This window comes from Ornithorhynchus anatinus, chromosome 4, assembly GCF_004115215.2.
Source record: "Ornithorhynchus anatinus isolate Pmale09 chromosome 4, mOrnAna1.pri.v4, whole genome shotgun sequence".
NCBI lineage: Eukaryota > Metazoa > Chordata > Mammalia > Monotremata > Ornithorhynchidae > Ornithorhynchus > Ornithorhynchus anatinus.
The window spans coordinates 43,490,389-43,515,959 of record NC_041731.1 but is presented as its reverse complement, the minus strand read 5'-3'; the positions used below and the strand labels follow the sequence as shown (position 1 = coordinate 43,515,959).

The window sequence follows — 25,571 nt, the reverse complement described above, 5'->3', positions numbered from 1 at the left end:
TCCTACTTAGACTGTGAGCCCCTTGGGGGACAGGGTGTCTGGCCTGATTGATTTGTATCTAACCCAGCACTTAGAACAGTGCTTGGCACATAGTGAATGCTTAACAATTACCATTCTTAACATTATTACTGTGTAATGGTAATTATTATTAATGGTTATTATTATCATTATTACCATCACACAGTAATCAAAATAAATCATTGAATGTGCAGTTAAATAAGCACGTACACCGTTGTGCTGAGGATGAGGCTGAGTAGGTACAGTAAATGCCTGAAGCAGTAAAAGGCAGCGAGGCTCAGTGGAAAGAGCACGGGCTTGGTAGTCAGGGGTCATGGGTTCTAAATCCTGGCTCTTCCACTTGTCAGCAATGTGACTTTGGGCAAGTCACTTAACTTCTCTGTGCCTCAGTTACCTCATCTGTAAAATGGGGATGAAGACTATGAGCCCCATGTGGAACAACCTGATTTCCTTGTATTCCCGCCCCCCAGCATTTAGAACAGTGCTTGGCACATAGTGCTTAACAAATGCCATCATCATTCTTCTTCTTCTTATTATTATTATTAAATGCTAGAGATATCTGATGGGTTGTTCTCACATTTTGGTGAACTGGAGCTCCAGTCAATCACATCCTCTTGAGTATTCTTCATTTACGATGTCACAAGTTCAAACCATGCTGCTAGATTTGCCCCAGATTTTAGTGAGAAAATATCTAATTAAGTGAAAGAAGCTAGAAACTGAAGAAAAAGTAGGTTTTGGTTTGGGGGAGAAAAAGAGAAATCTCCAGAAGTCCACAGTATATGTAGGCTGTTAGGCATAAAGGGTAGCCACACCCCTGCGTGTTCAAATCAATCAATCACTGGCTTTTATTGAGCGTTGTGTGCAGAGCACTGTACTAAGTGCCTCTGACTAAGTGTAAGTGTGCTAAGCACAGACTTGGGACTAATGGCGTAGTGGATAGAGCGTGGTCCTGGGAGTCGAAAGGTCATGAGTTTTAATCCCGGCTCCGCCACTTGTCTGCTATGTGACGTTGGGCAAGTCACTTCACTACTTTGTGCCGCAGTGACCTCATCTGTAAAATGGGGATTGAGACTGTGAGCCCCACGTGGGACAGGGACTGTGTCCAACCTGATTTACTTGTATCCACCCCAGTGCTTAGTACAGTGCCTGGCATATAGCGCTCAACAAATACCATAATAATTATTTTTATTATTAAGTATTAAGTGAATACTTATAACTTATGAGAAGCAGCATGGCTCAGTGAAAAGAGCCCGGGCTTGGGAGTCAGAGGTCATGGGTTCGAATCCCAGCTCTGGCACTTGTCAGCTGTGTGACTGTGGGCAAGTCACTTAACTTCTCTGTGCCTCAGTTACCTCATCTGCAAAATGGGGATGAAGACTGTGAGCCTCATGTGGGACAACCTGATGACCTTGTATCTACCCCAGCGCTTAGAACGGTGCTCTGCACATAATGTTGGTATTTGTTAAGCGCTTACTATGTGCCGAGCACTGTTCTAAGCGCTGGGGTAGACATAGGGGAATCAGGTTGTCCCACGTGGGGCTCACAGTCTTAATCCCCATTTTACAGATGAGGGAACTGAGGCACAGAGAAGTTAAGTGACTTGCCCACAGTCACTCAGCTGACAAGTGGCGGAGCCGGGATTCGAACTCATGACCTCTGACTCCAAAGCCCGGGCTCTTTAGTAAGCGCTTAACAAATACTAAAAAAAAAAAGTGTACTGAGTGCACATTTTGCTCCTCTAATGCTAATCTACTACTCACTGTACTTCGAGTTCCTCTGTCTCGTCAGTCCCACGTCCCCCTTGCCCACGTCCTGCCTCTGGCCTGGAATGCCCTCCCTCTGATAGATGCGCTGTCCCCACCTTCCAAACCTTATTGAAGGCACATCTCCTCCAAGAGGACTTCCCTGATTAAGCCCTCATTTCTTTTTCTATAACTCGCTTCTGCGTTGCCCTTTCACTTGGGTTTGCACCCCTTATTCACCCCTCCCTCAGCCCCACAGCACTTGTGTACCTATCTGCAATTAATTCATTTACATAAATGCCTCTCTCCTCCTCTGGACTGTAAACTCATGCCCAGAATCCTCAATAAGCACCCCAATCTGAACAGATGCAGGGTGGACTCCACTAGGAATATGTCTGAATAGCACTAAATTCAGGAAAATGCCTAGAATATATAGAATGAAAATTCTACAAATTTCAAAATTTTTTTTGAAAACATCCAGGAAATGAGTGAATTAAAATTTAGGCATAAACTGACTTTCAAGGACATGCCAGGGCATGCAAGAACTAAAGGGAAATATTTGTGCTTAGCTAAATTTAGGCATAAGAAATAAACCATATGAAGGGAAATGTTGTGGGTGATCACAGTTAATCACAGCAAGCCAACTGGTGTTCAGGGAAGTGGGGGGGGGGGGGAATGGCAGTTGAGTGGGGATGTTGGTACTTGGTGGAATTCAGGAAGAACAATAAAAACTGCTAGAGCTGGGATGGAACAGAGGCAATATTTGTACTGGAATGAATGTAGCATTTAATTGCAGAGGTTAAACAAAACCTAACTTTTTGTCTGTAGAAAACAGAGGGCCTATAGAAAGAAGTTCATACTTGGGACACGACAAAAGTGCTGCTTCTTGAATTGCTGTATCCCTTGCAACTCTTGAGTACAGATTTACCTTTCCTAGATATGGATTGTCCACTATTATTTATGAGTTTTTCAAATGATTTCCAGCAAGAAGAGCCTTTTTCTATGAGATTTAATGGTGACCTTTAAGTTGGCTGCTATATTGAAGAGATACCAATTCTAGGAGTATAAGCATTAATTGAAGGAGTTCCAAAATGCTGCCTCGCCTGTTAACTGCTAACCTAAATACAAGATGTTTCATAAAACGTAATAACAATAATAATAATAATGGTATTTGTTAAGTGCTTACTACTTGCCAGGCACTGTTCTAACCACTGAGGTAGATACAATTTAATGTGGTTGGACACAGTCCCTATACCACAAAGGACTCATAGTCTTAATCCTCATTTTACAAATGAGGGAAGTGAGGCACAAAGAAGTTAAGTAACTTGCTCAGGGTCACACAGCAAAGCATCAGACCGGGAATTAAAACCCAGGTTCTTCTGACTCCCAGGCCCGTGCTCTATCCACTAGGCCACACTGCTTCTCTACTTGCATTTCCTACCCCTCTCAACTGTGAGCCCGTTGTTGGGCAGGGGTTGTCTATCTGTTGCCGAATTGTACATTCCAAATGCTTAGTACAGTGCTCTGCACACAATAAGCACTCAATATATACAATTGAATGAATGAACATGTTTACTTGGGGTCCTATGGAGTTTACTACATTGTTTGTTTGTTTTGTTGTGAGGGCAATGTCTTTTGAACTCAAACAGGCAACAAGTTTGATCTGCCCAGATTCTCTGTGTTTCAAGTTGCCCTGCAGTTCACTGGCATTTTACATGAACAGGATTACATTTAGGCTGGTGGTAAAGCTAATAATAATAATAATAATGTTGGTATTTGTTAAGCGCTTACTATGTGCCGAGCACTGTTCTAAGCGCTGGGGTAGACATAGGGGAATCAGGTTGTCCCACGTGGGGCTCACAGTCTTAATCCCCATTTTACAGATGAGGGAACTGAGGCACAGAGAAGTTAAGTGACTTGCCCACAGTCACACAGCCGACAAGTGGCAGAGCTGGGATTCGAACTCATGAGCCCTGACTCCAAAGCCCATGCTCTTTCCACTGAGCCACGCTGCTTCTCCAAAGCAATAAAGCTCCACTTATATCAGACATGAAATCTGTGCTTAATCTGCCCCTGGTTTTAGGGGAAAACCCTGGGATTCCGAGAGTCCCGGGACTTCTTTTGGGACTTTGGCAATGTTGGGAAGAGTCTTGGTACCTGGTAGCCTTGGGCGAGCAATGGACCGTGTCCAAGGTTGGTCTGGTGTAATCCAGGATTCCCAGAACTATAAGGGAACCAGGGTAGGCACAAGTAATGAAAGGTCTGCTCCTCTAGATTGTAAATCATTGCGGGCAGAGAACGTATCTGTTATATGGTTATACTATACTCTCCCAAACGCTTAGTAGAGTGCTCTACACACAGAAAGCACTCAGTAAATATAATTCACTGATCAATGCACACCCCTGCCAGTTCCCTAAGGCGTCTGGGAAGAGTTTGATGCCAATGTGTGGTCTTCTCTGCTGCTACAAATAACAATGAGTATAATCTCAGGAGTGATGGGGATAGCTAAACTAGATGATGTGAGTTATCTAAAATTTCATAGAAGAAATACAACAATTCAGAGGTTTGAAGAGAGGGGGATGAGTATGTAGTTTGAGGTCCAGAGCACAATTAACAACACAGATATATTTACTGTGACTGGGAGTGGGATATGAAGACCCCTGCTTTGCTGATAGAGCAGGGACCTGAGAATCAGAAAGACCTGGTTTCTAATCTGACACTTCTCTGCCGGGCAAGTCGCTTCACTTCTCTGTAAAATGAGGATTAAGACTCTGAGCCCATGTGGGACAGGGGACTGTGTCCAACCTGATTAGCTTGTATCTACCCCAGTACTTAGAGCAGAGCTTGGCACATGGTAAGAGCTATGTACATATACCATCATCATCATCATCAAATGGAATTAATTTATAATTTTAGATTAAATCAAAAACGTATCTTATTTTTGTTGCTGAATTACAACCCAACAAAGTAGAACTATTACGTTGGAGTTCCTAGCACCCTTATAAATGGATAATTGGAAAAAAGTGTTGCTAAATTGGTATCAAATTTTTTCAAAACAACTGCTTACTGAATAAACTGGACTTTTAATTAAAGCTGGAAGCAACAGAACTAAATCCCTTTAAAAGTTTATGAAGTTTTTTGTTGCCCAGATTAATTAATGCTAATAAGGATTATTTTCCAGGTGGGAAATTAGATTCTAGACAAAATAGCCAGAGGTGAGTTTTGTAATGCATTTTGAGTTTATGGGTTCAATGTTGTGTGTCCTCCTGATAGGAGTGGTTTTCATGGTTAAATTGTTTAATAGCAATTTGGGTTTCATTAAAAGTTCTGTGGTTAGAAGCAGAAGCAAACTGGGCTAAATACCTTGTTCCATTTTCTCCATCTTTAATTTATGAGTCAGTGATTATGAAGTGGTTTAATAAAAGTATCCAACATCTTTTGGTGATTAATTCAGTGAATGATCAATGCCTTAATTAGCTGAAAATAACTAATGAGAAAAATAGTCATTTGTAAAGACTAGAGGAGAAAAGGGGAGATTATAGTTCCAAATAGTGATTTTTGAGGAAAACCTGATTAAATTATGTGGCCTACTGGTGCATTTTTTTGCATTTGCTAAAGGATGAATTCAGCCACTCAATCAATCAGTAGAGCACCAGCTGTGGGCAGGGAGCTGTACTAAGTGTTTGGGATAATACAGTAGAATTAGTAGGTATGATCTCTGCTCTCAAGGAACATATAATCTAGTGGGGGAGACAGACACCAAATTTCAGAAAAGTGGAAGTAAAGACTGTAAAGATCTGTACATAAGTGTAACAGAGCTTGTGAATACTTAGTGCTGCGTATGTTAGAGAAGCAGCATGGCTTAGTGAAAGAGCTCGGGTTCGGGAGTCAGAGGTCATAGGTTCTAATCCTGGCTCGGTCACTTGTCTGTTGTGTGACCTTGGGCAGTGACCTTGGGCAAACCACTTAACTTCTCTGTGCCTCAGTTACCTCATCTGTAAAATGGGGATTAAGACTGTGAGCCCCACTTGAGACAACCTGATTATCTTGTATCTACCCTAGTGCTTAGAACAGTGGTTGGCACATAGTAAGCACTTAAATACCATTATTATTGTTATTAATAATAATGGTAAACCTTCCCTAACTAGGCCTTCATTTCCTCTTCTCCGATTGCCTTCTGTGTCACCCTTGCACTTGAATTTCCTCCCTTTATTCACCCCTTCCTAAGCCCCACAGCACTTGCATACATATCCATAATGTATTTATTTATAATGATGTCCGTCTCCTTTAGACTGTAAGTTCATTGTGGGTAGGGAATATGTCTATCAAGTAAGTTATATTGTACTCTCCCAAGTGCTTAGTACAGTGTTCTGCACACAGTAGGTACTCAATAAATACAATCGAGTGATTGTAATAATAATGTTGGCATTTGTTAAGCGCTTACTATGTGCAGAGCACTGTTCTAAGCGCCGGGGTAGATACAAGGTAATCAGGTTGTCCCACGTGGGGCTCACATTGATGATATGGGTGGCAGAGTGCAGTATAGATTGGAGAATAAGCACACAATAAATACCATTGATTGAGAGGGGAGGGACTGGTGGCAGGGAAACTGGGGAGGAAGCTTGATGCAGGAGTCAAGCTGGGATACGACAAGTGTCTGGACTAGCATGATGGCTGTTTGGATGGTGAGGAAAGGGTGGGATCCTGGAAATACTGTGGAGGTTTTGGCAACAGACCTAATAGGGGAGTTGAGAGTGAGAGAGGAATTATGAAAAGTGTCAAAATGACAGACTTTAAAGATGGGAAGGATGGTGGTATTATCAACTATGATAGGAGAATTAGGTGAAGGAGAGGACCTGGTAGAGAAAACAAGAAGTTCATTTTGGATATATTGAGTTGGAGGTGCTGGCGGGATGTCTGGGAAGAATAGGAAGGCATGTGAGATTGCAGAAAAAAAGGGGGTCAGAATGAGCAAGATAGATTTGGGTAGTGTTTGAAGCCATGGAACAGATGAAGCTCACCAAGAGAGTAAGCATAAAGTGAGACGAGAAGGGGACCCAGGACAGAGCCCTGAGGGACTTGAGAGACAGAGGAAGAACCTTATAGCCTGCCCTTCATTTAACTGTATTTAAATGTCCATCTCCCCCACTACATTGTAGGGTCCTTGAGAACAAGAATTATATCTATCAACTCTATTATATTGTAGTCTCTTAAGTGTAGTCTTTCTGCACATAGTAAGCCCTAAATAAAACCATGGATTGATTCAGCCAGAAGAAGACACTGGAGCAGAATGACTAGAAAGGTGAGAGGAGAATCAGGAAAGAACTGTATTAATAAAATCCAACTTAGATCGCATTTCCAGGAGAAGTGAGTGGTCCACGGTGTTAAAGGCAGTTGAGAAGAATTAGGATAGGATAGTGTCCAGTAGATTCAGCTTCCTGTCTCTCCCCACTCCAGTTCATACTTCACCCTACTGCCAGGATCAATTTTCTACAAAAACGTTCAGGACTTGCTTCCCCACTCGTCAAGAAACTCCAGTGGTTGCACATCAAACAAAAACTCCTCACCATAAGCTTTAAAGCACTCAATCGCCTTGCTCCCTCCTACTTCACCTTGCTACTCTCTTACAGCCTAGCCTGCACACTTCGCTCCTCTAATGCTAACCTTCTCACCGTACCTCCATCTTGCTGCCGACCCCTTGCATACATCCTCCCTCTGGCCTGGAATGCCTTTCCTCCTCAAATCTGACAGACAATTACTCTCCCCTCTTCAAAGCCTTAATGAGGGCACATCTCCTCCAAGAGGTCTTCCCTGACTAAGTCCTCCTTTCCTCTTCTCCTACTCCCTTCTCTGGCACCCTGACTTACTCCCTTTATTCATCCCCCCTCCCAGCCCCAGAGCATTTATGTACATATGTGTATTGTATTCATTTATTTTGGTGTCTGTGTCTCCCTCTAGATTGTGATCACATTGTGGGCAGAGGATGTCTGTTTATTGTTGTATTGTTCTCTCCCAAGCACTTTGTACAATGATCTGTTCACGGAAAGTGTTCAGTAAATACGATTGAATGAATGAATGAGATTTGGCAAGAAAGGTCATTAGCAGTCTTGAAGAGAGCGAGCTCATTGGAGCAAACAGTGTGCAAACCAGATTGTAGGGAGGCAAGAAGGTCAAGAAGGCAAGAAGGGAGTTGGAGAAGAGGAAGTGGAGACAGCAGTGTATACATTCCATTCGAGAAATTTGGGTGGGAGTGGGAGGAAGGAGAAGAGGTAAAAGCTGGATGACAGCAATGGGATCCAGAGACAGTGGTTTGATGATAGGGGAGCCACAGCCATATTTGATAGGAGAGGTAAATGAGCCATTCCAGGGTGAACGGTTGAAGATGGCAGTCAGGAAAGGAAAAGTCATGAAAACAGAGTGGTATGTTAGAGAAGCAGCTGGTTGAAAGAGCGTGGGCCTGGGAGTCGCAGAACCTGGGTCCTAATCCCGACTCTGCCATTTGCCTACTATGGAGGCCTGGGTAAATCACTTAGCATATCTCTGCCTCAGGTTCCTCATCTGTAAAATGGGGATTACATACCTGTTCTCCCTCCTCAGACTTGTAAACCCTACGTGGGGCAGGGAATATGATATGCCTAGCCTAATTATCTTATATCTACCCCAGCACTTAGTAAAGTACCTGGTATATATGCATCCTTAACACTTTAACAACTTGTTAGCAGTTCTTCAAATGTGTGTAAATTATGAACTTGCAAAAGTGTCATGATACAATTGAAAGCAGTATGTAAAATGTTGACATGTATAATACTGTACTTATTGAGAAGCCAGTGGTATTGGATGTTGACTTGGAGTTAAAATCATTGAGGATGGTTGACCCTGAACAATTATATTTATTGTTTAAAACAATAAGTGTTTTCCTTTTAGTGAATTTCATTGTAGGGTGAAGACTACTCAGAAGGTGTACCCCTGCAATAAGAATCTGTCAGTTGTTAGCAGTTAACAGTTAACAACTTAACAGTTGCTAACAAGCTTAACAACTACCACAATTATTATTTTGTGTCATATTTAATTGTTTAAATTTGGAAATTGGAAAATTACTTTAAAGCTTAATTTCTAAATGAAAATCCCAAATTTGGTGTGAGAAACTGAGTCATACCTGTTCCGTAGCTTTGAGCTTCGTACATAAAGCACCATATAGAAAGCTTAATTTAAACATACTCTTAAATTGTAGGTGCTGGATTCAGTCATCCAGGAATATAAAATTGTAGAGGTGAGGACAGGGAGACAATAATGGACGATTTCATCCTCTACGAATAATTTGAGCATTTGCACTTCTATAACCTATCTAGCCATTTAGGACCCCCACATTGCTTTTACGGATAGATGAAAATTTGAGCAGTAACACCTGCGAATTTGTCATCAACCAAGTAGTCCCAGTCTTCCCAACTAAAGATTTATGTATTATTTTATGAATCATGCTCAGAGGCTATCATCTTCAGAAGCTGTTGTTTACTTTTCAAATAGCGGCATGTTCTGATGTCTGGAGTTGCCGGTGTATAATACCGGTACTGTGGGTGATTTGATGTGCTAGTTATGTTCTGTTGCTTATTTGAGGGAGTTTTAGAATGTTATCTCCTGGGTAATTAAGCAATGATAATTTAGGGAAACTATCAATTAGTAAGAGATGAATACTAAATGATCCATTTACTTGGAAATTTCCTATTGAGATATAAAAATGTTTAGGCGGCTTAATAACTGAACATAAATACTAATAGGTTTTGGAAAATGGATAAAGTGACCTGGCTCTTTCATTCGAAGATTAGCATTAATTCCTTTGTCATTTAGTGATGTTGCAGTGGGCAAATTATGCACTTGCCAAAGTGTCACGATAGAGTTGTAAACAGTATATAAAAATGTTGACATGTATAATACTGTACATTTCGAGAAGCCAGTGGTATTGGATGCCAGCCAATGCCATAATCTCACTCCATTTAATTTGAAGAAATCTAGCAAATTCTGCCCCGCTTTACCCAGCTAATTTAAATTCTGTGGGCATTTCATTTTTACAATCTGAAGTTTGAAAATCGTAAAAGAATGAATCCAAAACGCAGTGCAGGTAATAGAGTATCTGACTGTATTATCTCTGGACAGGAAGCTCATTATGGGCAGAGAACGTGTCTACCGACTCTCTTGTATTGTACTCTCCAAAGTGCTTAATACAGTGCTCTGCACACAGTAAGTGCTCAAGAAATACATTTGAATTGATCCAATAACCTCCCTTTCCAAAGATGCAAAGGTCTACACCACCTGCCCTGCCCTGTCTTCTAAACTCACCTCCCTGTCCCACTCGACCCTCTGTTGCTTTCTCATTACCAACCTCCAAACCCAGATCACCCCCACAATCAAGGTGAGACAGGCAGTCCTTCAGACAAACCGGTATCCACCACCCCACATGCTGCATAGGAACATTCACCCAGTTTGGCATCCAGATGGTTCTCAGTTTAAGGCCATGTCTCTTGGACTAGCCAGAGAGGGCTTCTTGGAGGAAGGGGCTGGAAACAATATAAAGGAAATTCTCTTGCAATCAATCCCCTAGGTAAGGTACAGAAGCAGCGTGGCTCACTGGAAAGAGCACGGGCTTTGGAGTCAGAGGTCATGGGTTCGAACCCCGGCTCTACCACTTGTCAGCTGTGTGACTTTGGGCAAGTCACTTAACTTCTCGGTGCCTCAGTTACCTCATCTGTAAAATGGGGATTAAGACTGTGAGCCCCACGTGGGACAACCTGATTCCCCTGTGTCTACCCCAGCGCTTAGAACAGTGCTCGGCACATAGTAAGCGCTTAACAAATACCAACATTATTATTATTATTATTACAGAAATTCATTTAGTCATTTATTGAGTGCTTACTTTGGTTAGAGCATGGTTCTGAGAGCTTGGGTTAGTACAGTTGATTTAGTAGAAAAGAGTCCTGCCCATAAAGTGCTAACAGTCTAAAGGATTTTCATATATATAAATATAAGTACATATATGTATTTTTATATATGTACATGTATATTTATATTTCCATGCATATATGTACACATACATATTTATATATAGTCTATTGAAATAGCTATTTGTCTGATTTTGTCTTTATCCTTTATATCCATGTTCTTACCCTTTTATTTACTGCATTTGGGGCAATTTATGTTTGTTTTTCTTCCCTATGAAATTGTTTAAGCAACAGCCTGGGTCTGGGAGTCAGAGGACCTGGGTTCCAATCCCGGCTCCACGACTCGTCTGCTGTGTGACCTCAGTTACCTCACATGTAAAATGTCGATGTTAAATGCTTACTGTGTGCCAGGCACCGTACTAAGAGCCGAGGGTGGATACAAGCAAACCAAGATGGATACAGTCCCCGTCCCATGTGGGGCTCCCAGTTTCAATCCCCATTTTACAGATGAGGTAACTGAGGCATAGGGAAGTTCATTTACTTGCCCGAGGTCACACAGCAGACAAGTCGCTGAGCCGGGATTAGAAGCAATTACCTTTTGACTCCTAGGCCCATGCTCTATCCATTACGTCTAAAGACTGTGAGCCCCTTGTGGGACACGGGATGTATCTGACCTGATTATCTTGTATCTACCCCAGTGCTTAGTACAGTGCCTGGCATATAGTGCTTAACAAATGCCATTTTGTTTCAAAGGGTAGGGGCCTTTGACTTCTGTTTTATGTTTTCAAGCACCTAATAATAGATAATCCCACCTCCCACCCTAACGGCGGATGAGCCTTGATCCAGTCACCAAGACTTCAGGACCCAGAGCCTGGATACAGGAATTGATTACAGTGCTGTTGGTTTGTGCAGCGCCCTGCCAGTCGGGTTCTGCCAGAGCAGTGGGTACAACAACTGAGTAAACGAGCAGGGGAGCGGCACAAAAGAGCTCACAAAAATTTACGAAGTAAAGCCATTAACTGCCAAAGTGATCACAACATACTACCAATGCTGTGCCGAAACTCATAGATCCGCGGGTGGCTGCTTGGGCAGCCGCTTTGGTAACTTAGAACTCAGTCAGTCAATCAGTGGTATTTATTGAGTTCTTATTGGGTGCAGAGCACTGTGTTGTTAGTTCAAATAATGGCATTTGTTAAGCACTTACTATATGTCAAACAGGGTCCTAAGCGCTGGATAGATACAAATCAATCTGGTCAGACACAGTCCCTTGTCCCACATGGGGCTCACAGATTACAGTTGAGGAAACTGAGTCACCCAGAAGTTAAGTGACTTGCCCAAGCAAGGAAGCGGCTGAGCTGGGATTAGAACCCAGGTCCTCTGCCTCCCAGACCTGTGCTCTTTCCGTTAGGTCACGCTTCTTTCCAGTTCCTGCCAGGGGGTGACACCTTTGCCAACCATCCAGTTGCTTTCAGGTTACCAACCGGTGAGAGTAAAAAAAAAAATATTCTTTCTGCTACACCGAGGAATTAGAGGTGCCATTGAAGAATCCATAAATTGGGAGATTACAATGCAGCAGAGTTGGAAGACACCTTCCCTGCCCACAAGTAGCCCTGAGAGGGAGCAGAGGAAGCTGGCATATGTGTTCTGGACAACAGGAGAAATATGTTCATGGGGAAGAAGGGTGCAGTGTATCCCTTATGATTTTTTTAAAAGGGAGAGGAGAAGTTTCTCCTGTGCTTGTTCTCTGTAACTCTCCCCATTTCTCTCTTGGTTGGAGCACTTCAGTCTGGCAATAAGTCATCAGGTGACCAACCAACTTGCTGGATATGCATACTGGATATGGGCCTGGGAGTCAGAAGGTCATGGGTTCTATTCCCGGCTCCACCTCTTGTTTGCTGTGTGACCTCGGACAAGTCACTCCACTTCTCTGGGCCTCAGTTACCTACCTGGAAAATGGGGATGAAGACTGTGAGCCTCACGTGGAACAATCTAATTACCTTAGTATCTACCCCAGTGCTTAGAACAGTGCTTGGCACATAGTAAACACTTAACAAAAGCCATTATTATTATTACTGTTATTATTTGAGCCTTTGCCACTGTTTTCAGACATTGATAACGTTTCATTCCACTGCAAATTCACTTCATTTAACTACCTAACATTCTCCATATTTAATGTTTCTTGAAGTTATTTCTCAAACTGCATCATGAAGAAGTTATTTCTTAATTATTGCATTTTTATAACACTGAGCCTGATGCAGTTCTGGCATTATGCCTAGAATATGGTTAACAAGGCTGCAAGAAGAGAGGACACAAGGGCCCATGAGGACTAGATACTTTTAGGGAAAAATGTTATTTTAGATTCTCCTCCATATGACAGATATGATTTTGCTTGGGCCTCTACTAGTTCACAGAGGCATCCTCTCCCTGCAGTACATGATTTCACTTTCTTCCTATCTACCAATTCCCTAACCTTATGCCTTACTCTAATTTAGTCTCTCCTGTTCCATCAGGTGAGATAAGCCTGTTTGTGCACCTGTCAGTCCAAGGAAAGAACCATACCACTAAGTCACCACTCTAGAAGGCTGTATTGTCCTTCTGGGTCCTAAGATTTATGTGTTAGTGGGGCTTTGATGTCAAGTAAAAGGAGTTTGAGAGTAGGTTAAGTGGGGGGAATGATGCGTATGTGTGTTTGTGTGTGTGTGTGTTTGAGACATTTGTGATGAGAAGGTTATGTCTTAATTGGGGTTTTAAATTAAACTGTGGATTTTTTTGTCAACCTTTCTCCTATTTCATCTCTTTGCTCGTCATTTTCGTTATTGTCCTAAAACATGTCTGCTGCTCTAAGTCTCTCTCAACCATAGAGAATCCATTCCTCGGGGTTGCCCTGTAAGCCACTGAGGACTCATTCCTCTCACATCCTTAGGTTCTGGGCCCATGTTCTCTGGTGGGTCCCAGAAACACAGAGAAGTCTAGGGAGTGCAGAGCCCTGAATCATTCCGCTAAAGAGACCCTTATCCCTTGTCCCAGGGGAAGATCCAGATCTTTCAATCTACCCAGTAGGTCACCCCAATGTTCCAACTGCTCTGTTTGTTGTTTTTTTTTTAAATGGTATTTGTTAAGCACTTACTATGTGTCAAACACGTTCTAAGCACTGGACAGATACAAATCAATCAGGTCGGACACAGTACCTTGAACCACATGGGGCTCACAGTCTAACAAGGAGGGAGAAAAGGGGTTGAAATCCCCATTTTACAGTTGAGGAAACTGAGGCACACAGAAGTTAAGTGATTTGCCCAAGGTCACATGGCTGGCAAGTGACGGATTAGAAACTAGGTCCTCTGCCTCCCAGGCCTGCGCTGTTTCTATTAGGCCACGCTCCTTCTCAATTCCTGCCAGGTGGCGACACCTTTGCAAACCATCCATTTGCTCTCATTTTACCAAGGGTGTAAGTAAAAAAATTATTTCCACTACACCCAGGAATTAAGGAAGCCACTAAATAATCCACATCTGACTTCACAGTTGACCCTGGGCACACAGCCTCATGTGATCAGGTTGTGGGCTGAGCCAGATGAATGCTGGGGCAAAATAAAAATGGGAGAGGGGACAAGGTTGGGAAGGTATTAGAACTAGAAAAGGGTTTAGTGGAGGGAACTGGGCATGGCTCAGTGGAAAGAGCTTGGGCTTGGGAGTCAGAGGTCATGGGTTCGAATCCTAGCTCTGCCACTTGTCAGCTGTGTGACTGTGGGCAAGTCACTTAACTTCTCTGTGGCTCAGTTACCTCATCTGTAAATGGGGATTAACTGTGAGCCTCACGTGGGACAACCTGATTACCCGGTATCTACCCCAGCGCTTAGAACAGTGTTCTGCACATAGTAAGCACTTAACAAATACCAACATTATTATTAACTGGGCTTCTTGGAATTTTCCACCAAGTCCTCTGGATGCCCACCCAGAGTCATGCCGGGCTTGTTGCAGGTGGCCCCCTGAAGTCTGGGCCTTGGGCAGGGCCCGACATAACATCACATTGACAACAAGTCCCCTCCTGATGAATAAAAATTGCATTGGATTTGAAAAAATCATACAGGAATAGCTGGTGTTCCACTGACCCAACTTAGTTTCACCTCTGCTTGTTACACTACAGGGATTGCAGCAGAAAAAAACTACATTTGGATCCCGTTTAACATGGGTTGCTTGTGTCTAGTTGCTTCAAACAGACAAGTGAAGAATTTTCTTCCCACACTGATAACATTTTTTATCAGGAAGGAAGTGACATGTTTATGTTCACTTTCTGAATTGATAACATATAATCAAAATGATGTAAATCTCATTAAATAACTATTCTGCAATTTGCAGGTGCCAGGTTGTTGATAGTGTTAAAGTGTGCAGTCTGGGTCTCGTTTTGTCATAACTTTTCAATTAATATGATTTATATAAATGATTTGGTCCCGTGTATCTCCATTTCCATTTGGGATGCTTGAAGAACATTTATAGCACTCCCACTTAATTTTGGAAGCTCTGCTCCGCTAGTGAACCTCAACCTGGTATCAAGAAGACCTCCAAGCAGCTTTCATGTAGCAATTTAAAAGTGTAATACTTGGATTGAAACTTTCAACATTGCTCTTCATTTGGGCATGAGCAGAATTAACTTTTAGTTAATGTTTACTTCTAATGCAAACTAACATATGAACCTCTCTCATTTCCTCTAGAAATCTGGGTAGAGGGCTGTGTTTTTATTTGTCTCCTTACGAGTGGGGAAGGTACAGGAGAGTAGGAAGATATTCTTGGATAATTGTGTAATAATTTTTAAATTTAATAGACACATGAATTAAGCAGTTTGGGAAATATTTCACCAGTACAGAAAATACAGTTTCTGTCAAATAACATTAAATTTTATACTTCAGGCCTAAAACATTTGGCCAGGGATAAGGTACTCTAATAATTTAATGGGAATTCTTCCTCTTGGGTATATAGTTTTTGCTCATTTTCTTTTAATTTAGGTACAGTATATTGTAAATTGAAATCATTAGCTATCTAGAGTGTCTGTGGTAATTTGGAGATGTTTAGAAAAATGAAAAGGGCTTTCCAATAATAAATAATAATATATTAATAATATATGTATGAGAAATATATATGTAAATATATGAAGATATATATTCAAATTTGGCAGGTGCTTTTATTTTTACCAAAAAGAATAACCAGGAGCAGAGTTCCAGCACCTCTGTTAACGGAGGTATGGCAACACACACGGTAGTTATGTCTGTCTAAGATACATTTTGAAAATAAAAATATATTTGTAAAATTTTAAAAAAGGAAAAAAAAACTCCTTACCCAGATCTGTCTTAACAATGCAAACATGCCTTGCTTCTGGGTCAAAGGGGCTTGAGGAACAGTAGGTTTTGATTAAGCTATTGGGATTGGCCCAAAGTTTGGTTCAGTCCAGGTAGACAGTGAGCCCCCTCTAGACTGTGAGAGCTCGTTGTGGACAGGGATTGTTACTCTTTATTGTTGTATTATACTTTCCCAAGTGCTTAGTACAGTGCTCTGCACACAGTAAGCGCTTAATAAATGATTGAATGAATATTGATTTTGGCCAATGAAATTGCTTTCTCCCAAGCCCCATCTGGCCTGGGACTTTCCTGACTGTAGCTGCTGCCTGTGAGTTGGGGGATCTGAGCTGCAAAAGCCACCCTAGACTCTGGGATCAGCTTGCTCCTGTCACTGAGGCTGAGGTGAGCTCTGGGATGGGATAGTGTATATAGGTTTCTTTTTTTTCCAGTGGTATTGGTTAAGTGCTTATTATGTGCCAGTCACTATACTAAGAACTAGGGTACATACAAACTAATCCATTTGGACACAATCCATGTCCCACATGAGGCTCACAGTATCAATCCCCATTTTACAGATGAGGTAACTGAGGTACAGAGAAGTGAAGTGACTTGCCCAAGGTCACACAGCAGGCCAGTGACAGAGCCGGGATTAGAACCCAGGTCCTTTGACTCTCAGGCCCCATCTGCTTTCCGTTCGGCCATGCTGTTGTTTTTCATGTGGTTCCAGAGACATCATCTCCATCCATGCAGCACATTCTATTTAATGGTTCTATTAAATTTTAAAATTATTCCACAGTTATGCAAGAATGTCTTCCTACTCTCCTATACTTTCCCCATTCGCAAGGAGACAAATAAAAATTCTGCCCTCTGACTGGATTTCTAGAGGAAGCGAGAAGAGGTTTGTATGTTAGAATGTTGGCTTGTCAGTGTCAGATTTGCCCCATGCAGCTTTGAGTGTCAAGGAAAAGCTTTTCAAAAATATATTGCATTCCTCATGAGACCCAGTTACATGTTGCTCATTAAATGTCAACATCCAATAGCAGGAGAACAAAACACTTAAGGCTAGGAAAGGTAAGAGGCACAGGATTTTTTTTTTTAAACCTCTAAATGGCAGTTTAGGGGCCAGCCAGCTCCAGTTTCTGAAATTCACATCATTAAGAATCTCATCCCTTCTTCCCTTTCTCTCCAAGCCACCCTCAGCCTTGGAAGTCAATATTTCTGAATCCTTCTTGATGTAGAAAAAAAGCAATGAGTATGTATGTCATAAACAAGAAGCAGTTGTAGGTTCCAACCCAAAGCATTATTAGAAAACCTAATTGGAAGGTGGAAGTAATAGTAATGGGTGCTAAAATAATAAACGTGGTATTTCTTAAGCACTCATGTGCCAAGCATTATATTAAGCACTGGGGTAGATACACATAGGGCTTACAGAGAAAGTGGGAGCACTAACAGGCATTTGAATTCCCATTTTACAGATGAGGAAATTGAGATGCAGGGAATTTAAGATTCTTGTCCAAGATCACCCAGCAGGCAACTGGCAGATCTGGGATTAGAACCCAGGCCCTCTGACTCTCAGGCCTGGGCTCTTCCCATTAGGCAACACTGCTGCTAATGTATTTCCAGATACAGAAGTACCAACTGCTGCTGATGCCACAGAAATCTGAATTTTGTGGGATTTCTCCCTGTACTTAGGAGTCCTTTTCGATCAGGATTTGGTTATACCATTGAGGACAGAGAAGTGAGGACCAGCCAAAATGTGAACCATAAATGCAGTTTATTATGGAAGTCTTTCAAAACCCTCATTAAAGCAAGTTTCCCTTTACTGACAGTGCAGTGGAGCGGTCCCAGGTGGATTCGAAAGCATAATTTTCCCATCTTTTTCTTCCAGTTTCCTTTCGGCCGCCGCCAGCCTTGTGATATCTACTGGCATGGAGTTTCATTTCATGATAATGATATCTTCTCAGGTCAAGTGAACAAGTTTCCAGGTACCTAAAGTTACTGTTGAACTTTAAAAAAACGGTTCTTGTTGCCGAGTCTCGGAGTTCACAAAAGAAAACACGACGGCGTTTAAGGATCAACCCTGAGGAGCGCTAATTGGAATTCCTGACTGAGCTTTACTGCCTGGATATTACCTTGGGAGGGAGTTGAACTCAGAGACAATCATGACGCAAACCACTAGAGGTTTTGTAGACCCAGGGCCTAGTGATATAATGAGGCGGTAGTTGGGTAATTGCTTTGCTGAAAGAAGAGAAAGGAGCTTGTAGAATCCTAGAACTTGAAGCTACCTTGACAACATTTGTCCCAGCCCCCTGCCTATAGGCAGATGAATGACTATACGGTCTTTTTTTTTATGGTATTAGTTAAGTGTTTACTACATGCCAGACACTCTACTAAGCCCTGGGATAGATACAAGCTAATCAGGTTGGACACAGTCTTGTCCCGCAAGGGGCTCACAGTCTTCATGCCCATTTTACAGAGGCACGGAGAGTTAAGTTATTTGCTCAAGGTCACCCAGCAGTCGAGTGGTGGAGCTGAGATTATATCCCCGGTCCTTCTGACTTCCAGCCCCATGCTGTATCCATTAGGCAACACTGCTTCTCCTGGCCGTGATGCTTCTCCAGATTAAATTAAATGGTCCAGATTAGGTGGATGCCTTGAGAAAGCTCTAGGCCGGAAGCAGTGCAACTTCCCTTGATTGCCTACTGAGTGATGGAGAACTCTGCTTCCAATCAGTCATTCAGTCAATTGTTTTTATTGAGTGCTTACTGTGTGCAGAGCTCTGTACTAAGCACTTGGGAGAGTATCATATAACAGTATAACAGGCACATTCCCTGACCACAACAGGTTTTCAGTCTAGAGGGGAAGACAGATGTTAATATAAGTAAATAAATTGCAGATATGTACGTAAGTGCTTCCTCCCTAGACTCCCCTGCTAGCCAGTGGTCAGGGTGGATTTACCCAGCCAGGGTTTGCATCGCTTCATCTCACTTCTTAGCGCTCCCCTGTTGGCCGGGGCTGCACTCGCCACGTTCCCATTATCAACATCCTCCACTCTTCTTCCACTGCCTTCTGATTACACCTTTTTTAAAATATGCTATTACGGAAGAACCATTAGAAAGGTTGTGGATTACGGCAGAGGGCAGGATGTCCTGGAGAAAGTATATCCGTGGAGTTGCTATGAATCGGAAATGCCTTGACAACACTTAGTACTACTACTACTAATAATAACAATAATTACATGCTTATTGTATGCTAGACCCTGGGGTAGATTCAAGCTAATCAGATTGGACAGTCTTTGTCCCACTTTGGGGCTCACAGTCTTAATCCCCATTTTACAGATAAGCAAACTGAAGCACAGAGAAATGAAGTGACTTGCCCAAGGTCACACAGCAGACAAATGGCAGAGCCAAAATTAGAACCCAGGTTCTTCTGACTCCCAGGCCCGTTCTCTATCCACTAGGTAATGCTGCTTCCCAAAGAAGCACACCAAAGAAGACCACTTGGCTTCCTTCTTAAAAAGGTTCTTCTTAATCAAGGGCCTCTGAACTCACTGGCAGTGAAGTTTCTCAGGTCATCTTGAACCCTAAGGCAGGGATGCTGTGGTAGGCCAATGCAGCGATGGCTTATTGAAGCAGCGTGGCTCAGTGGAAAGAGCCCGGGCTTGGGAGTCGGAGGTCGTGAGTTCTAATCCTGGCTCCCCTGCTTGTCTGCTCTGTGACCTTGGGCAAGTCACTTACCTTCTCTGGGCCTCAGTTATCTGTAAAATGAGGATTAAGACTGAGCCTCACGTGCGCCAAACTGATTACCTTGTATCTACCTCAGCACTTAGAACAGTGCTTGGCACAGAGTAAGTGCTTAACAAATTATTATTATTACTGTTATTATTGCTGGAACAGGAGGCTCATAGCAATGTGTGCCTGCCTTCTCACCCCATCTCCAGCAGTCAATCAACCAATCAGTCATATATCTTACTGTGTGCAGAGCACTGGACCAAACACCTGGGAGAATACAGTGTAACAGAGTTAGTAGACACATTTCAACCCACAAGGAAGCAGTGTTGCCTAGCAGAAAGAGCTTGGGCCTGGGAGTTGGAGGACCTGGGTTCTAATGCCGCTTCCACCAACTGCCGGCTATGTGACCTTGGGCAAGTCACTTAACTTCTCAGTGCCTCGATTGCCTCATCTGTAAAAGGGGGATTGAATACTTGTTCTCCCTCCTTGGACTGTAAGCCCCACGTGCATGGCTCAGTGGAAAGAGCATGGGTTTAGGAGTCAGAGGTCATGGGTTCTAATCCCAGCTCTGCACACAGTAAGTGCTTAACAAATACCAACATTATTATTATTATTATTATTATTAACAAATGCCATTTAAAAAAATGAAATAAAAAGGAGCTTATGGTCTAGGTCCCAGTCAAATTCTAAGATAAGGTAAGGCTTTGCAGTCAGGCACAAGTTGGGAGTTAGATGGTGAAGATTTAGGGTCATCAATTTTCTCTGTCCTTGGAGCTGTTAATTAGCACCTAATGACAGGCAGCCCTCCCCCTTAAATTTTCAAGTAGAAGCCCACTGCCACTCTACTATCAGTCAATCAGTGGTATTTCTGAAGGCAGAAACTCCCTGAAGTCTTGTAAGTGGAAATTCTGTCTGGAAGCTAAATTTCTAGGTCTCCCACAGATTCAGGCATTGTAAAAAATACATTCTCTAAACTGGACGCGTTTCACATCACTAAAATCTATCTCCAGTAGATTTGTCAGGCAATTGTAAACATTTTGTTTGTTGACTAAACTGAGAACTTTTGAGTAAGCACCTTCCACCTAATTTGTTTGCTTGTGTTTCTGCACCCTATTTTAGTGATTTTCTCTGGGAAACTTAATTGTATGAGATAAAAAGAATTACTGCGGCCAAAACCTCAGTTGAGTCTAAAAAGATAGCCTGATATTTTATCCTATTATAATTATTGATGTTGATTGAGTTGGTCTGTTGGGCAGAGAATGTTTCCAGCTCATTGTGGGAAGGGAACGTGACTACCTACTGTGTTATAGTGTCCTCTCCCAAGCTTTTAGTATAGTGTTCTGCACACAGTAACCGCTCAATAAATACCATTGATTGATGTCACTGAGCCATTTAAATCTTTTTTAAAAAAATCGCAATAACTAGTTAAAATGTTCTTTATGGATACAAGAATTTTAGCTGAACACCGAGCCTTGAATAATAAATCAAAACCTTTTGCCTATCTATAGCCTAACTGGCCTAGAAAAATATGATTTTATTTTAATTTTATAAGATAGTTGGACCCAGCATGTGTGTACGCCTGTCAATTCAGAATATCATCTTATTTCCTTTGAAAAGAAAAGAAAACCCCACCTTTTGTTATAGTGCACTGAACTTTGGTCTGGTCTTAGGAATGCTCCAAGCAGGGTCTTCAGTGGATTTTTTAAATATTGAGGAGTCCATATTAGACCTCAGCTTGTTATGGCTAGTCTACTTTTGTAAGCTCCTTTATTTCTTACTTAATCCTTACCTATCACCCTCTAAACAAGAGTTAAGAGCCTGGATATTGCCTTCTCTAAGCCCTTCACTGCAGATTTATTGCCACTGCTAGTATACATACTGAAGGAGTGAAGAAATTCCATCTATTAAAAATACTTTATCCGTTGCTTAGGTTCACTTTTTGCTTCCTAAATTTAGAAGGGGGATCAGGCATACCCCAAACTCATAAAACTGTAAAGGCCTTTTGATTGTTAAAGCAATTTTCCCTGGGGTGTCTTTCACCACATCTATCTTGGGGCCCAGAAATGAGAGAATTAGCCAGAAAGGGTCGAGGTGACCTCTTTCTCTTTTGGTACCTCTCGTGAGAGATAATGGATGAAGTTATAGTACTTCAAGAACCGCCTTTGCTCATTGATATGCCACGGGAATCCGAGTGCAAAGAGATAGTCTCCTAGGTGAAAAAATTTAAGAAATCACAGGTCTTTGTACAGTGGGAGACATAATTGAAGGAGGTCAAATATTCATCTCAGAAGAGGCAAAGTTAAAATTCAAAATGTAAATGATTCCGGCTCATCCTTGCTGTCAAGTGCTAGTGAAGAACAGGCGGGTAAGATGGGCAAAAATCCCCTTTTTAAAATCTGATTAATTTTTTCTAGGCTTAAGGGCCTTGGAAAATGATGGAAAGTGACAGTGACAGCTTCGGTAGGAAGTGCAGTGGTGAGAAAGACCCTGGCCCAAGGGGACTCGGAGAAGAAGGAAACAGAAAAGTCAGGGGGGAAGAAGACTGGCTGTGGAGAACTTTGCCCTTACTTTCAGCTTCTCCCTAGCTCCCTAACTCTCTTCCCTCTACTCCTTTGCCATCTAGACTGTGAACTCCCTGAAGGCAGGGAACATGTCTCACCAACACTCTTGGTATTGGAGTCTCCCAACCACTTAGTACAGTGCTCTGCACACAGTAAGTGCCCAACAAATGCCATCAATTGACTGATTGATCCTGGAGTGCGGCAGGACCGAGAGAGGAGAGTTAACCATTGATTGGTCAGAAGCTCCCAATGTGTTCCCCGGAGTTTCTGATAACCAGACAACATCCCTGCTGAGGTAATAGGGTAGATTAGGAGAAGAGCAATTCCCTTCAGTGTTCTGTAAGAGATTATCAAGGATTTGTCAGACTTATAAAATTTGAGCACATGCAGTAAATGTCAACCAACACTGTTTTTATTCCATCTTGAAAATGATGAATGTCAAGTGTTGTCCACTGCCTGTTCAGTCATAAAGCTCTGACTTTGTTTTGTGGCAAGTGCCCCCGATTGCTGAAGCCTTAAAGAATCTTCTTTTCCTCCTCAGGCATGACAGAGATGGTGCGTAAAATCACCCTGAGCCGTGCAGTAAGAATAATGCAGGATCTGTTTCCGGAGGAGTATAACTTCTATCCTCGTTCGTGGATTCTGCCCGACGAGTTCCAGCTCTTTGTGGCTCAGGTAGATATCTTTCCCTACTGCCCAAATAATGGAGAGAGCAAAAAACGATAGGACCAGACCTGCCCTTCTCCTTGTTATTGTTATAGATATTGAATTGTTTAAATCCATTTTGGCACTTTTTCTCCAAAGCATCTTCTATTTCATTTTTATATTAAGCATGTTCTGTTTTTTAATCTGTCCTGGAATCACTCAAGATGAGTGACAGTTGACTTCCCATAGTGGAAGTGTATTTTGGGGCCCTTCACACTTTAAAGTGTGTGTGTGTGTGTGTATATATATGCATGTATATAATATATACATGTATATTATATATATGTATGCATATATTATATATATATATGTTATTGAGTGTGAAATGGAGCAAGTTGGAAAGTTTTTGTCTGAGATGTTTATTGTCAGTTTAATTAAATGTCATGTGTTCTTCGTGGTGCCTGATCTAAACAGTTTCGTGTACATGTCATATCTCATTATATGTAGAGAACTAATATTTGTATTGCCAAATTGTTTTTGATTTGTTTTAATGTATAAAATGTAATAAAAAGTAATGCTTATTAAAAACAAAAACTGACCTCGAAGTGATAATTTGAAAAGGAAAGTTTCTTGCTGGGGGAGAGTCTATAATTGACCAGATTTCAAGTGTATCCACAAATCCGTTTTTCTACATCACTTGATTTTTTTTTCCAATGGGTTCTCACGGTGTGGTAATTACTCTCTGTATTTGAATTTAAACCAGTAATGATTATATCTCTGTCCATTTTGATGATCCGTCACATCAACACTAAAATCACAGTTGAAAACTTGTCAGCGTTACACTTATTTCCATGACAACTAGTTGAGCTGGGAGGAAAAGTTGGAAAAATAGCAAACATTTTAGAATATTGGGTCGAGTCAGGTTAAGGAAGTTCTGTTGTCTGGGAGATGAATCAACCAGATGACACCTGCTTTCCCATTTGGTGGATAATCCTGGTCTCCTGAATGAGGAGTCGCTTTTTCCTCTTTTAAAATCTAGTGCTCGAGGGAAACTGACATACCGTTTTCTCTTTGTGAACATATGTCATGCTATTCTTGTCCACAAACATGAATGTGAACCATCAGCCGGATGAATGTGGATGAAGTCTTGGAGTGTTGAGGACTGAATTTTCAGGCTGTTATGCCAAAAAACAGCTATGTTTCTTAGAGGGTGGATTGCAAAATACATTGGTTGAAAGTCCTGTGTTTGGAGACTGAGTGTATCAACAGCCCATGGCCTAGTGTATGGCACTGACCCAAAGAGAAGCAGCATTTCAGAACAATTCATATAGAGAAGTGGTTGATTTTAGATCTGTGCTGAATCACAAACATCTTTGCTTCCCAATCTGATATTCTGCTTTTAAAAAAACCCACCACAATAATCCCAGAGTTCTACTTCATCATTTTGGAGGGAGTTTCAAAAATTGTTGTCTGTGCTCTGCAGTGGATTTTGTTTCATCTGCTGAAACTTTAAGAAATATCTATGAGTAATTATGTTTTAATTTCGTTATATCTCGTACTGTTTAGTTAGACTTCCCAAATTTTCCTCAGGTGAAAATGGATCAAATCATCAGTCCATCTCTTGAGATTGCAAAGGTACATTTGGGAACCTCTTTAAATGGTCCACTCAACAAGGTTGATAGAAAGGTGTGGGTATTTTCTATAAGGAAAGATTTTTACCTCCCTCAGTTGATTGAAGTGTTCTTGTTTTAGGCTCGTTTTGAGGATTTTCGTTAAATCATATTAGTTCATTTGAGTTCAAGTAGCTTAGAGATGATTCCCTTTGAGTCGAAACTCAAAATGATACCTGATTCCCTTAATCAAATACCTCGTACTGTATATTCGGGAAACCTGCAAAGCTGTGCAGTGCTTTGAAATGTGACCCCCTTATTCAGCTAACACAGATTAGCGATTCGATTTCAACTGACTAAGGAGACTGGGTAGAAATAGGGTAAATTTCAAATTCCTCCGGCTCCAGTTATGAAAAAGAAACCCAAATCTGACCACCAGGTGGGGATGTGACTACACAAGTAGCGTCCTCCAAGGAAAATTTTGTTAGGACTAGAGGAGATTTGAGGATTGCATTCCAGGGAGAGCAGATGGCCAATATAAAAAAAAAAAACCCAAAAAACCCTTTGGAGCTTGCTTTGCATATGCTCTTCCGTCTGCGTATTTGAGAAAAGTGCTGTTTTTGTTATCAAACAATGTATTTGATGTAGAAAGGACTTATACTTTTGACCGATAGAAATTAGAGATAAGAAAGCAAAAATGTGATATTGCAGACCTTTGCAATTGATTGGGTTGGGGAATCAGCCCATGTAGCTTCCACTTTCTACTCTCGTCTTCAACATCAGAGTGTCGGGTTATGTTAACTCAGGGGCTGTTTCTAATTGAGGAAAATGGCCTCTAGACTGTAAGCTCCTTGTGGGCAGGGAAAATGTCTACCATCTCTGTTATATTGTACTCTTCCAAGCACTTAGTACAGTGCTCTGCACACAGCAAGGGCTCGATAAGTAAGACTGGTTCAAAATCTCTCAGGAATAAACCTTTCGTGGATAGGGATAGCATCTATCAA

General features: G+C 41.8%; 1 protein-coding gene across 1 annotated transcript in view; it reads left to right on the top strand.

Annotated features, from left to right (window-relative positions):
* The window catches only part of TTLL11 (tubulin tyrosine ligase like 11), a 216,666-nt gene that overhangs the window by 30,912 nt on the left and 160,183 nt on the right, over positions 1-25,571 (top strand). The window contains exons 2-3 of the mRNA XM_029063565.1: positions 17,909-18,005; positions 22,854-22,987. Of these exons, the coding sequence (XP_028919398.1) occupies positions 17,909-18,005; positions 22,854-22,987 (231 nt within the window). The remainder of the gene's footprint in view (positions 1-17,908; positions 18,006-22,853; positions 22,988-25,571) is intronic.